This window comes from Camelus ferus, chromosome 7 (assembly GCF_009834535.1).
Source record: "Camelus ferus isolate YT-003-E chromosome 7, BCGSAC_Cfer_1.0, whole genome shotgun sequence".
NCBI lineage: Eukaryota > Metazoa > Chordata > Mammalia > Artiodactyla > Camelidae > Camelus > Camelus ferus.
This window is the reverse complement of record NC_045702.1, coordinates 50021616-50036629: the sequence shown is the minus strand read 5'-3', so window position 1 is coordinate 50036629 and position 15014 is coordinate 50021616. Positions and strand designations below refer to the sequence as shown.

General features: G+C 33.8%; 1 protein-coding gene across 5 annotated transcripts in view; it reads left to right on the top strand.

The window, feature by feature from the left end:
• Positions 1–15014, top strand: part of HDAC9 (histone deacetylase 9) — a 644065-nt gene that overhangs the window by 76350 nt on the left and 552701 nt on the right. For 2 of the 5 annotated variants that reach the window (XM_032483888.1, XM_032483886.1), the window contains exon 1: positions 7216–7237. Coding sequence is in view for 1 of the 5 variants with exons in the window: in XM_032483885.1 (XP_032339776.1) it covers positions 7181–7237 (57 nt within the window). In the remaining 4 variants the exon portion in view is untranslated. Of the gene's footprint in view, positions 1–7180; positions 7238–15014 lie in introns of those variants that run through there. The other 3 variants (XM_032483885.1, XM_006190149.3, XM_032483887.1) reach the window with 3 other exon arrangements.

Here is a 15014-nt window from a genome sequence, read left to right as displayed (position 1 = left end):
GAGGGGCCAGGGTGATAACAAAGGAGCTAATTAAACTGAATAAGGATCCTGGGACTAGAGGAAGCAGCATTTACTTAGCTCCACTGTTTTTGCGCTGTGCAGGAACGTGGACCTAGGGTCAGCATTCTTCTCTTAACCCATATGTTAAGAAGAGGAGTGAAGAGGAGTACCAGATTTTTTATAGTATTTCTCATTTGAAGTTTAAATGACGTAAAAATTAGTAAAGACCATATACAAACAGAACAGGTACACAGACGTTTTTCATTCTTTCTTTTGTATGTGCACAATCTAACATCAAAATTGCAGTTGTGTTTGTAATTTTTTAGTGTAAGATTTTGTACATACAAAAGAATATACAACATGTAATTTATAATGAAATGAATACCAACACCCCACTTAAGAATACTGTCAATACATGCACTATTCCTGTGTTTGACACAAATCCAATTCCATGTTAACAACTACCAGCCATTCTCATTTCTTATTCCCATTTGCTTTTTTATAAAAAAGATCTGTATCTGAATATATTCCAAAGTAATCTTTAGTTTAGTTTTTGTTTAGTTTTGTAGCTTTGTAAACATAGCATGATAATTAATACAGTCTACTATAACTTATTTTTTTCACTGAATATTATGCTTTAAAATTCATTTTAAGGGTATTATGTATAGCTGTAATGTATCCATTTTTTTTGCTGTACTATAATATTTTATTACTTGAATAGACCACATTTGCTCATGTATTTTCCTCTTAATAGGCATTTATGTTGTTTTAGGTTTCTGCTATTACAGTCAATGCTCTTCTGAACATGCTGCCTCTTCATGTTTCCTGGTACATGTGTAACTTTTTTAGGGTATATCTGGAAATGCAATTGCTGAGTCATAAGACAGGTACATACAATTTTATAATTCCAAACTATTTACAGAAATAATTGGAACCAATTTATACACTCATCATCAGTGACTGAGAGTCCTGTTGCTCCACGTTTTCCCCAACACTTGTATATTCAGATTTCTTAATTTTTGTTATCTGGAGGGTATTAATATCATCTTAATTTGCACATCCCTGAATAGTATGAAATTGAGCATCTCTGGGTGTGTTTATTCAACACTGTGTTTCTTTTCATGAAAAAAATCCCTCTTTTATCTATTTTTCCTTTGGATTGTTTCTCTCTTACTGACTTATTGAAGTTGTTGGAACAATATGATACTAATCCTCTGTTAATTTTATGCTGCCAATATCTCTTCCTAGATTATAGATTGTTCTTTATTTATAGTGTTCTTTGATAAATAAAAGTTTTTAATTTTAATGGATTCAAATTTATTATTTGTTAACAGTTGATACTCTTTTATGTCTTGTTTGAAAATTCTTTTATATGAAAGGTCATAAAGATGTCTTCTCGTATTTTACTCTAAAATTAAAGTTACCTATCATGTTTTATTTTTAAATCCAGCTGGGATTTTGTTTGTTTGTTTGTTTGATATGAGGTAGTTTTATTTTGTGTTCCATGCAGTTCACTGAGTGTCCCAAACTAATTAGTGATCTGCAGTGCTGTCATTGTCATACATCAAATTTGTCATATATCAAACACATGGTTCTGTTTCTGGACTCCATTTGGTTCTGTTGATGAGAACTTTGCCTCTCATGTACACTCTTTGTTTATAAAGCAAAACATACTGCTTTGTTAAAAATGTGCTTTGTTGTCTGAAAAAAAGTTTTAATTAATTTCAGTGAAAAAAGGCCATGGGTTTAACTTCATGCCCGTTCTCTTCCCTTTGTGTTGCTTTTAAGGATTCACTCTTTCCACTGTCTTAGCCTCATGATGATACACTTGTGTTCTGTTGAAGAAGAAAGAACACATCCAAGTTTCAGATATGTATTCAGGGCAGGACACCTGAATATGGAAGCCCTCATATAACCAGTGCCCATGCCGAAGAGGAATGTACTTCCCTGTGGTGCCTGGGAGCAGGAACAGGGCTTAGAATTGTTGGACACACTGCAGGCACAGCCTTATGCTTGAATGTATTGCTGACACAAATCCTTATAAATATCTAGACACAGTGATTATAAATTATCTTTATCCCCCATCTGCTATGAGCTTAAAAATCTACTAGACCCATTTTTCAGCTCCTGAAAATCTACCACCTGGCTAAGTGCTTTCACACTAATTATATGTGGAACACTTAGAGTTTTCTTAATGTTTTTTTTTCCCTTTGTTCTACTTCAATATCCTAAAGTGAAAAGTACTCTTGTGTATTCCATATCTCAGACTATAAAAAAAAATGACTGGGTCATGCTGTGCATCCTCTATTTTTCTGAATTAAGAAAGTCTGTTCTGACTCATGTAACAGAATATTGAGATGCTTATATAAACCATTTTTTACACTTAAAAAAATTCTTTTTGAGTAAGCTCAAATTCAAGAAGAAAGTAAGTAACAAATTTTGTCATTATATTCTATAGTAATATTTGGACTACTGTAATGATATACTTATCATGTTATCTGAAAATGAACCAAGAGGGTTAGATTACGGATCGAGTCTCACCTTTTTTCCTTTCCCTTTTCTCTTTCCTTTCCTTCTTGGTTTCTTTTCCAGATATCTTTGAGTTAGCATCCTTACCTTGGAATCTTGAATATACTTTATCTTGAGCTTCATCATGTCTGGTCTTTATCTATTTAATGACTCCTGCAGTGGAATTTCTAATTATATGTGGAATAAATATCCCCTAAATGCTGTGGGATTTGCACTAAAGGAAGTTGTACACTAAGCTGATTAACTTGAGGTAGCTAGTATTACTATTCTAAAAATTTTTTTAGAATGGTGCAGAGCAAGTCATGGTCGATTTAAGGAGAGATACAGAGGGATGATTGAGGATGTGTGCCTCTCACTGAGTCTGTCCCTTCATTATCCCGAAATGGGACTGTTTGCATCGGTGTAACTGCTGCTCTGAGGGGAAAAGAAGTTTGTAGCGAATCTTTAAATCATCCTAAAGTAGGGAGGAATTATAAGGTCAACTTTCCCACCACCTGCCAATATAGTAATTTTTTTTGTAGGTTCAAAGCATATTCAAGAAAGGTTTTGGAGGGGGTTGTTTGTTTTTTAAGATCTTTAAGACTTGCTTGTTCAGTTCTTTTTTTTTTTTTTTTTTTGTAACTACAATATAACTTGTTCATAGAGATAATGATACTGAAAAGAAAAAAAAGTATGAATTTTAATAGACTGGAGCACAAGCTATTAAGAAAGTAATTTATTCCTGCAAACCATTGTGCATGTAGTCCTATAGGTTCTTCAAGTCCCAAGTGGGTTACCTTCTTCCTGTACTCACTAGCAGGCCAGTCAGTGTGGTTCCAGTTAGAATCCCATAAATCTGCAATATAATTAATTGCATATCCTTTCAAGCCAGCAGTGAAAGGAGTAACACTGGCCAGGATTTTGATGTTTTGCCATATTCTGAAATCAACATGATGGTATACGACACTGCTGAAAACATTAATTTAGAGGGTGGCTGGAAATTGCTGAAAATATTAAACGCCAGCTAGTGAACCCAAACGTTCTCCTTTTTTTCTACTCCTAGATCAGAGAAGTCTATGTAGTTAAAACTTCACTCCTAATCTAATTCTCTATTTCAAGTATATATGCATAAACCATATTTTTTGTTTAGCAAGCTCAATACTGCTTCTTATATTATAAATCTATAAATCATAAGTGCAAGGCAGTTGGATCATCGTACTCTATAAGAAGCATATTCCACAATAGTCAGTTTATTTTATTTAACTTTTATCTAGCCCTTGCTGGCGATATACTGGATTTTGCGTGATGCATTTTGCATAAGGGTTCTATTTGATCCATAATGGTTGGTGTAATGAACTATTTGTCCTCTTCTAGATGACATCCAGTTGCTTAAAACCTATAATGAGATGTCAGGTGAATTGCACTGATTGGCATTGATGGATGAGCTTGTTGAAATATTGCAGGGTTTCCTGTAGGGGCATAGAAGAAAATTGCTGTTTAGAGCTTTGGGTCTCCTAAGCATTGAAACTGTAATCACATAAACAGAACCACTTTTGCAGGTCCAAGGTGTCATCATGAATTTTCTGGCTAATTCATCCATTCATCTCAATGGTCCAGAACTCGCGCTTCGTGTCATTCTTTGCCTTTGTTCTGCACTTTGATCTTTCAAAATGTCTGTCAGAAGAAAAGTATTTATATTGAATTATGTGTGGAAAGGGGTAGGGTGCATACTTCAGAAGCTTGGCATGAAATTTGCTAAACAAACCTTGCCAGTTGCTCTGCAGCATAATCGAGGTGTGGGTTTCAGTTTAACAATATGTAGGTATTTATTTTCCCCTTCAAAAACAACTTTAATGTGGATGTTTAGGTGCAGGAGATTTTATTTTATTTATTTATTCTGTGGAATCCATCTAGCACCTTTATTAACTAAAGTTAATGTTAAGAAGGAAGTTTAATGAATTTTTTAATGAAATTTTTCTTCCTAAAATTCTGATGAAAGGAGTTAAGTAAATGAAGTCTTGGGATGAAGGATCTTGTTGAATGTATATTTTATCTCATTGACTCTAGTATTCTAGTATAAGATAGTGAGTCTATTTTAGTATCTATTATGTCTATTATAACATATGTGTTAGAATATACTAGGAATTCTATGAGTGAATTAGTAATTGCTACATCCTGTCACAGCTAGCCTGATCTCTCCTTTCTCATATCTTTTTAATAATTACGGAATAAAATTTTTTTCCCTTCTTATTTTATCTCAGTTGGTTTAAAGACTGAATCAGTTTTCTGTTGACAATGATGCTATGGTCAAGGAAGTCTGTACTGGTTCCATTTCCCAGAATAACTTACTTTGCAATGGGCAAAAATAATTGAGATCTTTTGACAGTGGTCGTATGTCTTTGCTTAATTTGGACACTGAAATATTGGTGCTGTTGTTGTTCTGAGAGTCTTGAAATGGGAGCAGATCTTATGCCAAGTTTGGGAACCTTTTGAATTAAAATTGAATTGTACCCTCCAGTGACACTGATTATCCTCTTGAATCAGTTATTTCTCATTACAGATGAGACATTCATGGAATATGAGTGAACTTAGCCAGCCCAATAAGGTAGTACATACCTAACAATTTTGGATTTGGTCTTCAGTGAGGCCCAGGCATTAGTGTTACTAAAAGCTTCCCTGGTGATGCCAATGTGAAGGCAGATTTGAGAACCACTGGCCTAGGGAGATTCAACACAGTGGTTGTGACTGTGGGAATATCAGACTGTCCAGGCAGAATGAATTACATAGACATCAGTGAGCCTCACAGAGTGGTAGCTTGCCCTGCTGATCTTCAGAGGGCTTTTCAATACTGAAATCCAGGACAGGCATGACAGAGCAACAGCTGAATGTGCAGCCAAGAACTTGTGAGGCAAGAGTGATCTGCTTGCCAGGTCTGGATTTCCACTTAGCTCAAGATTACTTCAGGAGTTAAGTGAAAGTTTTGACCCTTTAAAGGTTTTGCTTAGTATTGGCACTATTTCCCACTCTTAGGGCCATTCTTGAATAGTTGAGAACATTTTTATAGAAGAGTAAGAGGGAGAGAGCTATAATTATTTCCTGTAAAATTTTAAGGATGAGACCAACCTGGGCTCAGATTGACCTAGTCTAGCCCATGACCTACAAGGGCTAGTAGAAAACTCTTTCTTGACCAGCTGAACAGCTTCTGGTTGTGTTGGATGGCATTGGTGACGATGTTGGCAAGACTATGATAGTGACTAGGCATTATGGATTATAAGAAAGATGAGGCATTTTGTACAGGTAGCCATGTAACATTTTTCTGTTCAAAGCAGTGGATTTTAAAAAACTAGAAATTTCATATCTATATAGTCATTTGTTTAATTTTGGTTCAAACAACAAATGAATTGGAGCCAAAAGACTTGAGTTTTATATCTGGAGTTGTAGTACTTTCTATCTGGGTTCTACTGAGCATGTTACTTGTATAGTACAGTGAGAAAAGGTGGGTGTGTTTGTTTATTTATTTAACTTTAATTTTAAGTTATTTATGCAAAGTCCATAGTGTTTCAGATAATTTTAATGAGGACTTACAGTAAATTTTTTCTAACATGACAAAGATAAAAGGATCATTTAAGTGTGTCTCTCTTTCTCAGTTTATTATTCTTATATCTAAAATGGGAAAAATAACAGTGTACCTTACGGGTTATTGTGATACCTGAATATATACATTTGGAGGGTCATAATGCTGATATTAACAACTATTCTGTTGAGTTTTGTGTCCGAGTGATTTAGAAATTCTAATGCTCTTTCTTTTATTTGAATATTGAAGACATTTTTCTACTTTAATGGGATTTCATAGTAGGTTAAATGTTCCATGCTGGAAATGAGGTGTAAGTGCCACATTTGCAATGCTACTTCCCCTGAAATCTAGGTGAAACCAAAGGAGCTTTGAAAGGAACACACCAAATCCTGAACTCTTGAGGCAGCCCTTCTTTACTAATCATTGACATTTTTTAGCTTTGCCTTGAAATTTCATTTGTTTTGGAAAAAAATTATAATGTATTTTTTCTGGCATTTAGGACATGCTAATTTTTAAAGGGAAATAGTAGACTTATACTTGTGACCCTTTAAATTACTTTTTTGTGGTTGATACTTGACATTTTTAGAAATATGAAAAGCACTCTATAATTGGATATTTGACCTGAGTACTTCTAAAAATAATAATAAATATTAATTTACTGGTGCTGTAAAAATTATTAGAATATAAAAATTATTAAAATCATAAAATGGAATTAAAATATGATTAGTTCTCTGTTAGATATGTTTCATTTAGTTTGAATGAATGTTTATTCACTAAACTACACTCTGAGATATATATATATCTCACCCGTCTAGCGTTATGTAGTAGGAGGCAGCAGTGTTCCAAGAAAAGGGGATAGGCTTTGAGGTTAAATAGCCTGACTTACCTGGTTTTGAGTTTTATTTTTTGATGGTTTATTAGCTGTGTGGCCTTGAACAGGATTAGCTTAACTGCATAGAGGTTTATTGTCCTCCTCTGTAAAATAAGTGTGTTAATGTCTATCTACTGTGTAAGGTTGTGAGAATTAAGTAGATAATTTATATAAGGGACTTGGTATATAGCAGGCTTTAAGAAGTGGTCCTTTCCCTTTCCCCTTAGTTGAGCCACCACACAGTGTTGCTGATGGGACCCTGCACGTTGGCTCCTGGCTAAGGGGTGAGTGGATGCTAAAATCTAACCTGGCCTCCTTTCAGTCAGCCTCAAATCCTGTATGAAACTGTATTGACACTAGCCTGGGCTGGTGGCAGCCCTACCCCTTAGAGCCCTGATGGGGTCACCTGAAGTCCAAGACTGAATCCTCTTTGGCCCTAACCAGCTACATGATCCTAGTCATGTCACTTCACAACTTTGTATCCATTCCTTCAATATATAGAAAAGGCATTAGTATCTGTCCTCTTAATGCTCATCCTCATGTCATTTTTTGAAGATGAAATAACATTATGTCTATGAAAAAAAATTTTTATAAAAGTAATGTGTCATGCATTCCCAGGTAACACAGATTATTTTTTATGCAGAATAAGCAAGATCATAAAAATGTTTTGATTGTTGACATGGAGAATTATTGCTTGGTTAAGAGGGTCGTTTTAAATAAGAGGCCAAGAGATCTTTGTGACTCGTTCTGGGTCAGAGCTGCTGTGTGTGAAGAGCAACAAAGGACTGGAAATGAGCCTAAGGAGGAGGTGATCTAGAGGGAGTGAGAGACATGAGAGGTCACCCTCAAAGGCAGCAACTAGAGTGTGACATTGATGTTGCTTGGGCCAGAAGACACTATGAAGGAGTGAAGGAAGAGCTACTCGAGCTACTCTGTGAAGAAGGAGCTACTCTGATTAGTTATAAATTTTATCAGAGTAAATTCAGTCTAGAAGTAGAATTATAGCTTCTCTTCTAAATCTGATGTGAAATGTATACATTCATAATAATTTTGTATCTGTGACATAAATATTATAAAAAATAACATTAAACTTGCTTTCATGGCATAATTTTGATTCATAGAATGCAGATTTTCCCTCTTGCTTCACATGCAGAATGCTTTGCTTCATCATCTTTGCCATATTGCAAACTCTGGCACCCTAAATTGACACATATTCCCACTTTACCATTAAATTATTGAACAAATTATTGTATATTTCTATTGCTATGGGATCCTGGAAATCATGAAATAATTCTGGCACTGTATTGACAGTAGCTTCTGGCTATTAACCGTAATGCTAATGTAATGTTCCTTTCCCTTTGCTTGAATTTAGAAAGAGCTATCTGAGATGCCAAGGCTAAGATCCAATCAATAGCCTGGAAACGTATTATGGGCCAACACTTTGTGCATCTCCAGCCTAGAACTTCTATTTACAGTTACTCTGATTCATCGATAGTGTTACTTCTTTAAAAAATTGGTATCTTGGATTTCTGGAGGTTTCCTTTAAAAACGAGTGTTAGTTTTACCTACAAAATGCTGTCGGTGTTTTACTAGTCAGTGATATTTATTAATTATATTAACTTCTTATTTACTTAGGAAAATTTCTTCTTTTTTTTCTTTAAGAATGGAAAATGCACTTAATGTAAACACATGTGCATGGTAATTAGTTTGGTCGAAGCTTAAGTATAGTAAAGATAATAATTTCAAGTCTTAAATCCTCTTGTCAGAATGAATATGGCAAAGGTGTTTAGTATGATTTGAAATTTAATTATCAGCCTCCAGAGTTCAGGCATATTTTATTCTTTCAGTAAATCAGGCAGGCTACAGATATATATTGAGCAGCTATTCTGATCAATCTTTTATGCTTCATTCTCAAAGGATAATAATAATGCAATAATGATTCATTGTTAAAGATGTCATTACATTTAAGCATTTTAAAATCTACAGTTATTCATATAAAGATAGGATTTTGTTTTTTATTATTTCTCCTTTTGTTCTCCAGATTTAAAGTAGAAACTTGGTCCTTTAAATAGACTAGGGAACATGGAAGTGGTTCAGTTCTGCACATTGAAAACTTTCATTCCGGAAAACCTAAAGGAGGTCTCAGATTCCTCAGTAGGCGGAGCAAAACTAGTAAATCTAGAGACTTGAAAAACAGAAAGGCATAATAGCTAAATTAGGTGCCACTCCTTGTCTAGTGAGCCCATACTGTTAGCACCCAGGGACTAGCAAATATGACTGGTTGATTTAGTGCAGACTTAGGAAAATAAAAAAGAGATTATTAAGGTAACTAGTAGATGACAAGTCAAAGGAGTTTCAACTATACGAATGTCAAGGCAAATATAAATGTTCTTTTTAGTTTAAATAAATGCCACAGCTAAATTTCTGAGAGAATAAATCACTTGGTGTGTGTATGGATATATATTTATTATATATGTGTGTATATATATTTTTATATATGTTTAGAAAATATATTTTATTTTATTTCACTGCTGATCATATTACAATACAGTGTTTTTATAGTAATGCCAGATTAAAATATCTACAAGTAGATTATATTCATATTAAGAATAATTAAGGAGGGCAGGAGCCTAACCATCATTAGTCAAATTTTAGTAAACTAATTTTTTCTGTGGATGTTTACCAGAATAAAGTGAATTTTATATATATCCATATCTAACATATATATATTTATTTAAGCACATATGTTTATATGCATATAACTATGTTTATGTCAATGTATAGTCTCTATTTTGGAGTAAACATATAAATTTTATAAAAGCAGAACATATATCAAAACAAAACAAAATGCCTTCCCTTCAATATGTCTGAGCAATTGGAGTGATAAAGCAGATAGCAAAGAGCTTATTTTTATTAAATGACATCTGTATTGTTTTTAGTAGAACTAAATATGGAAACCCTTCTCTTAATTTAATTTTATCTAAAGCTGTAACTGGTTATTTGAGCTATGGGCACATTAGTTTTATTCAAATGCCAAAATAAAACCGAAGCTTGTTTTTTGAAAGATTTATATCTAAAAAATCATTATTCTTACTACACACAGGGAGCCATGTTTTTACTTGAGGTGCAGTTATTGAAATTTATAACTTCATAACTCGTAAATGACTTCTCTTTTTAGTAATACTTTTGAAAAGCACCACTCAAAAATTTTGTCCTCTGAATAGTAGAAGATGCACTTAAGGGAATGAAAAAACAGCTGTATTGTTTTCAGTATGTCATTGATCGATTTATATTGATTCTTAGGTAAGTATAGATTGAAATTGTAACTGTATTATATTCTGTTAGTAGTTGCTGTTTGGTTCCCAGCACTTCTTTCAGTACAGCAAACAATTAAATTTGCCAGTGTAGCAAATAGGCCCCAAATTCATATATACTAGAGAAATAACTGTTTTGTCTTGCAACAAAAAAAACCCTGTTTATTTAGTGAACGTCTTAGGGAAATCAATGCTAGTTTTTCGTGGATCCTTGAATGTATTGCCCCATTTTAGCTCTAAATGGCCTTCTGTTCTATATCAGAAATCGGGCTGAATCAGGTAGGGAATTGGGTACCCCACCAATGATGTTTTATTGAATTCACACATGCAACACAAAAATCTAACTTCACAATCAGTTTTTAAGTTTTGAGATTAACCTTCAGTAGCCCTTTTCTGTTGTAGTTCCAGAATCTGTCCCAAGGTTCCTGAATTTTGTGTCAGTATTTATTTTTCTATTTTACTGGGAGGATTATTGATTGTTCATTGTACAGTTGTTTCTTTGGATCTCACAGCACATTATTGGTAGATAATTACAGTGTCTCTGTTTCCAGACTCTCACCTCTGGTTTTTGCACAGATCTAAGGTATCTCCATTCTATATAGACTCTGCAGAATGGAGAGTATTGGCTTGAACTACCTGAACACCCTTAGTTTGTACTCTGTGACTAACTCTTATCCAAGAAAGTCACCAAAAAGTAGGAGTGATAACTTTCATGGTTTTCCAAACCTAGAGTAGAATGAATGAAATAACTCATTTTAGTCTTGCTCTAAAACCAATTGAATTCCTAAAATAAAGCCTTTGAACCCTAGGTAAAATGAGACATATAATTATGCCAATTAATACAAATAAATCAAATTTCCACTTAAAAGACAAAGAGCCTGTCTCAGGTTAGGCTTAAAAATAGCCTGTTTCCAAAATGACACAGTAAGCTTAAAATCAAATAATAGGTTAAAATATATCAGCTAAGTGCAAGTAGGGAAATTGATATAACAGCTCATAGGATATAAGTTGAAAAGGCATTAAATGAGAAAAATCGACTAACATAATTTCAAGAAATATCTACAGTGATAACACAATTATGACACTTTATATACTAAAAATACAAAGAGAAGAGTAGCAAATTAAGTTGCATTGCTTAAGTTACATTGTTGCAGTTAGGTGATTCAGATTAGAAAGGAAGAGACCAAAATGTTAGTCGATGTAGGTTTGCCATAAAATTTCTCAGTGTTCATGATTAAACAGAAAAGAGTTGGCAGAACAGAGAGGAAGAGTGTGGCAAATTACTGCCTAGTTTTTCTTTTGCCCCTAACACTGTCGCCCTTGAATCTCCTGGCAGAGACATGGTCCTCACAGAGTCCAAAGGAAGGCTGAAGTCTAGCTATGTTGGACTCTGTTTACATACAGGCTACCATCACCATTCCAGAAGAATACATACGAACAATCTTGAAGCTTCTCTTATAAGGGATTTTGGTTCTTTAAACAAGTGTGTTATTTGCAAAGTTGCGTCCTCATCTGGGAGGGAAGTAACACTTAGTGTCCTAGGGTCCCCCAAATATCCTTACTTCCAGCACTCTGGAATTCTAGAAAGCTGTCTCTTAGTATTTATGCAGTAAAACATACAGTTCAAATCCTCTTTGAAAAAGAGGATTAATTGTGTCGGAAACACAATTATTCTGGGTCTTTGACAAATGGTTTAGGAAAAAGCTCGGAGGGTATATGATGTGGTTGAATAAATATTTCAAACTAGAAAGAGCACAGTTTACATTATCTTAACACAAAGCAACAAAGTAGAAATTAAAATGAAGGATTAAATAAAAAATACTGGAGACATAAAAAGAAAGCCTCTTTTCAGAATTTTTGGATCAAAATGGAAATCAAAACTGTAATTATTGACAATTAAGATAATAACTGCAGTGACAAGATCATGTGTCAAAATGCTGAGATAGGATAAAACTAGAATTAATAGTCACATTTCAGACCTATGCTTATTAAGTAAGAAAGACTGAAGATAAACTATACACTAAATGCTAAACTTTAGATAAATAATACCATCAAAAGAATATGAAGGAAATCATTTTCAAAATAAGATATTGATTAGAGACACATAAAATAGAGAAGAAAAATACGTTGAAGAGTACATTTTGGGAAAAATATATTCTCATATTATGGGTCTTATTTCTGGATTTGGTAGTATATTTAATATTAGAAAATATTTTAATATTTTACATTTTTTTTAGTTGCTTGTTTCATATTTTTTTGCTTCTGGTATATGGACTCTTGGATAGTTCATGGAAATATTTAATGCCTTTTCATTAAAAAGCATTACATTTGTTTTTATACAAGCTTTATGCAAACTTGTAGATCACTGAGGTTACATACAAACTTGTGTGTGAGTGGTATTTTTCTGGGTAAAATCAATAGTCACATCTCACGGTGGTCTGGAAACCGCACCCTCACTTCCAATTTATTTTTACTAAAATAGTAAATCACCTTGGTAGATCAAAGGAGAAAACCTACTTCATAATCTCCTTTCAGGCAATCTCCAAAATGGAATCCATATTAATCCTATATTTAAAAAAAAGAACAAGAAACAAATCAGTTAGCTATGGAAAGATGCTTTCTTAACAGTAACAGATTATTCCCAAGCCAGTATTTAAGCATCAGTCATATGTAATAGAGAACTACCACTGACATTCTCAGTAAAGAACAAGAAAAATATCTACCTCTACCATGCTATTCATGAGGTTCTAGTCACTGTACTAAGTCAGGAATGAAAATTTTGAGATGTAACTCTTAGAAACATGAAGATGACATTTCTGTTATTTTGGAAGATTATTTTATTTCAAGCAATAGAGTCATTCACCAAATATTTGTTGAACTTCTACTATGTGGCAAGCACTGTTCTAGGCACTGGAGAGCACAGGACAGGCAAGGGCCCCTCCCATGGAGTGGATAGTTTAGAGTGGGTAAGTGGAGGATGACAATAAAGGAAACGTATGTGTTTTATTTTTCAGTTTGTTAATGTGGTATATCACACCGATTGATTTGCAGATATCAAAAAATCCTTGCTTCCCTGGGATAAATCCCATTTGGTCACAGTGGATGATCCTTTTAATGCATTGTTGGATTTGGTTTGCTGGTATTTTGTTGACAATTTTTGGATCCATGATCATCGATGATACTGTCCTGTAATTTTCTTTTTTTGTGATATCTTTGTCTGTTTGGTATCAAAGTGATGGTGGCCTCATTAGAATGAGTTTGGAAAAGTTCCTTCCTCTGCAATTTTTTGGAATAGTTTGAGAAGGATATGTGTTAACTCTTCTCTAAATGCTTGGTAGTGAAAGCCATCTGGTCCTAGACTTTTGTTTGTTGGATGTTTTTAATTACTGATTTCAATTTCAGTACTAGTAATTGGTCTGTTCATATTTTCTGTTTCTTCCTGGTTCAGTCTTAGGAGATTGTACCTTAAAATTTGTCCACTTCTTCCAGGTTGTCCATTTTATTGCCTGTAGTTACTTGAGTAGTCTCTTATGATCCTTTGTATTTCTGTGATGTTGGTTGTAACTTCTCCTTTTTCAGTTGTCATTTTCTGATTTGGGCCCTCTCCCTTTTTCTCTTGATGAGTCTGGCTAAATGTTTATCAATGTTGTTTATCTTTTCAAAGAACCAGCTTCGAGTATAGATACTTAAAACTACTTATGTCAAAATATGTCAGCATAAAAAATTATTAGAAATAATGCAAGGGAGTAGTAAGTTAGGAAGATGTAACATATGTATTAAAGAAATAGTTTTAAGTAATCATATAGAAAATGTAATGGAAAAATATCTCCATTCACAATAGCAGCAAATAATATAAAATTTATAGGAACAAACTTAACAAAAAAGTACTGGACATACAATGAAAAACTCTAGATATGAATGTGTATATGTACATTGTGTATGAAAATGCACATATACACACTTATTTTTTAATTGAGAGAATACATGACTAAATACATGGAGCAACTTATGTTTCTGACTAGAAGGGCTCATTGTTGTAAAGGTAATCTTCATATTTTTTATAAATTTACCACTACTATAATCCTAAAAAAATTCTTTGGGACACTTATAAAGAGAATATAACATTCATCTGGAATAATAAATGTTAAAGACCAGCCACAAATAACTTGATTAGGAAGGAATATAAAAGGGCACCTGGGCTACACGATATTAAAATATATCATAAAGCTGCAAAGGAATTGAGCTGAAGAAGGCAGAAACTAATTAACTATGCAGGATGGCACATTTGTGACCCAGTTACCATCTTCTTCCATCTTCCTCACCATGGCAATCATTCATTTGTAATATACCTGGGTACCCGTCCCTGCTGCTTCTGGACATGGTCTCAGAGTACTCCAGGCAGAATACTCTCAGAATATGGTTAGACTATTAAAGTTGTTATGTGGTTTAAAACACATTGGCACTCTGTTCAGGCGTGTGATAAAAGTGGCTTTTAAATTAGTAAAGAAGGGAAAGGTTATTTCAGAAATGATTCTGGAAAACCTGGCTAAGTCTTTGGGAAGAATAGTTAGGTCTTTACTTCATATTATAAAAATGAATTCCAGATGGATCAAAGGGTTGAATGTAAAAAAAGAAAGCAGGAAAGAGCTTGACGATAAAATAGATACTTATCTAACATCAAAGTAAAATAGGTCTTTTTAGCATGAAAGCAAAGGAAGAAATCAATAAAAGAAAGGATGGATAGATG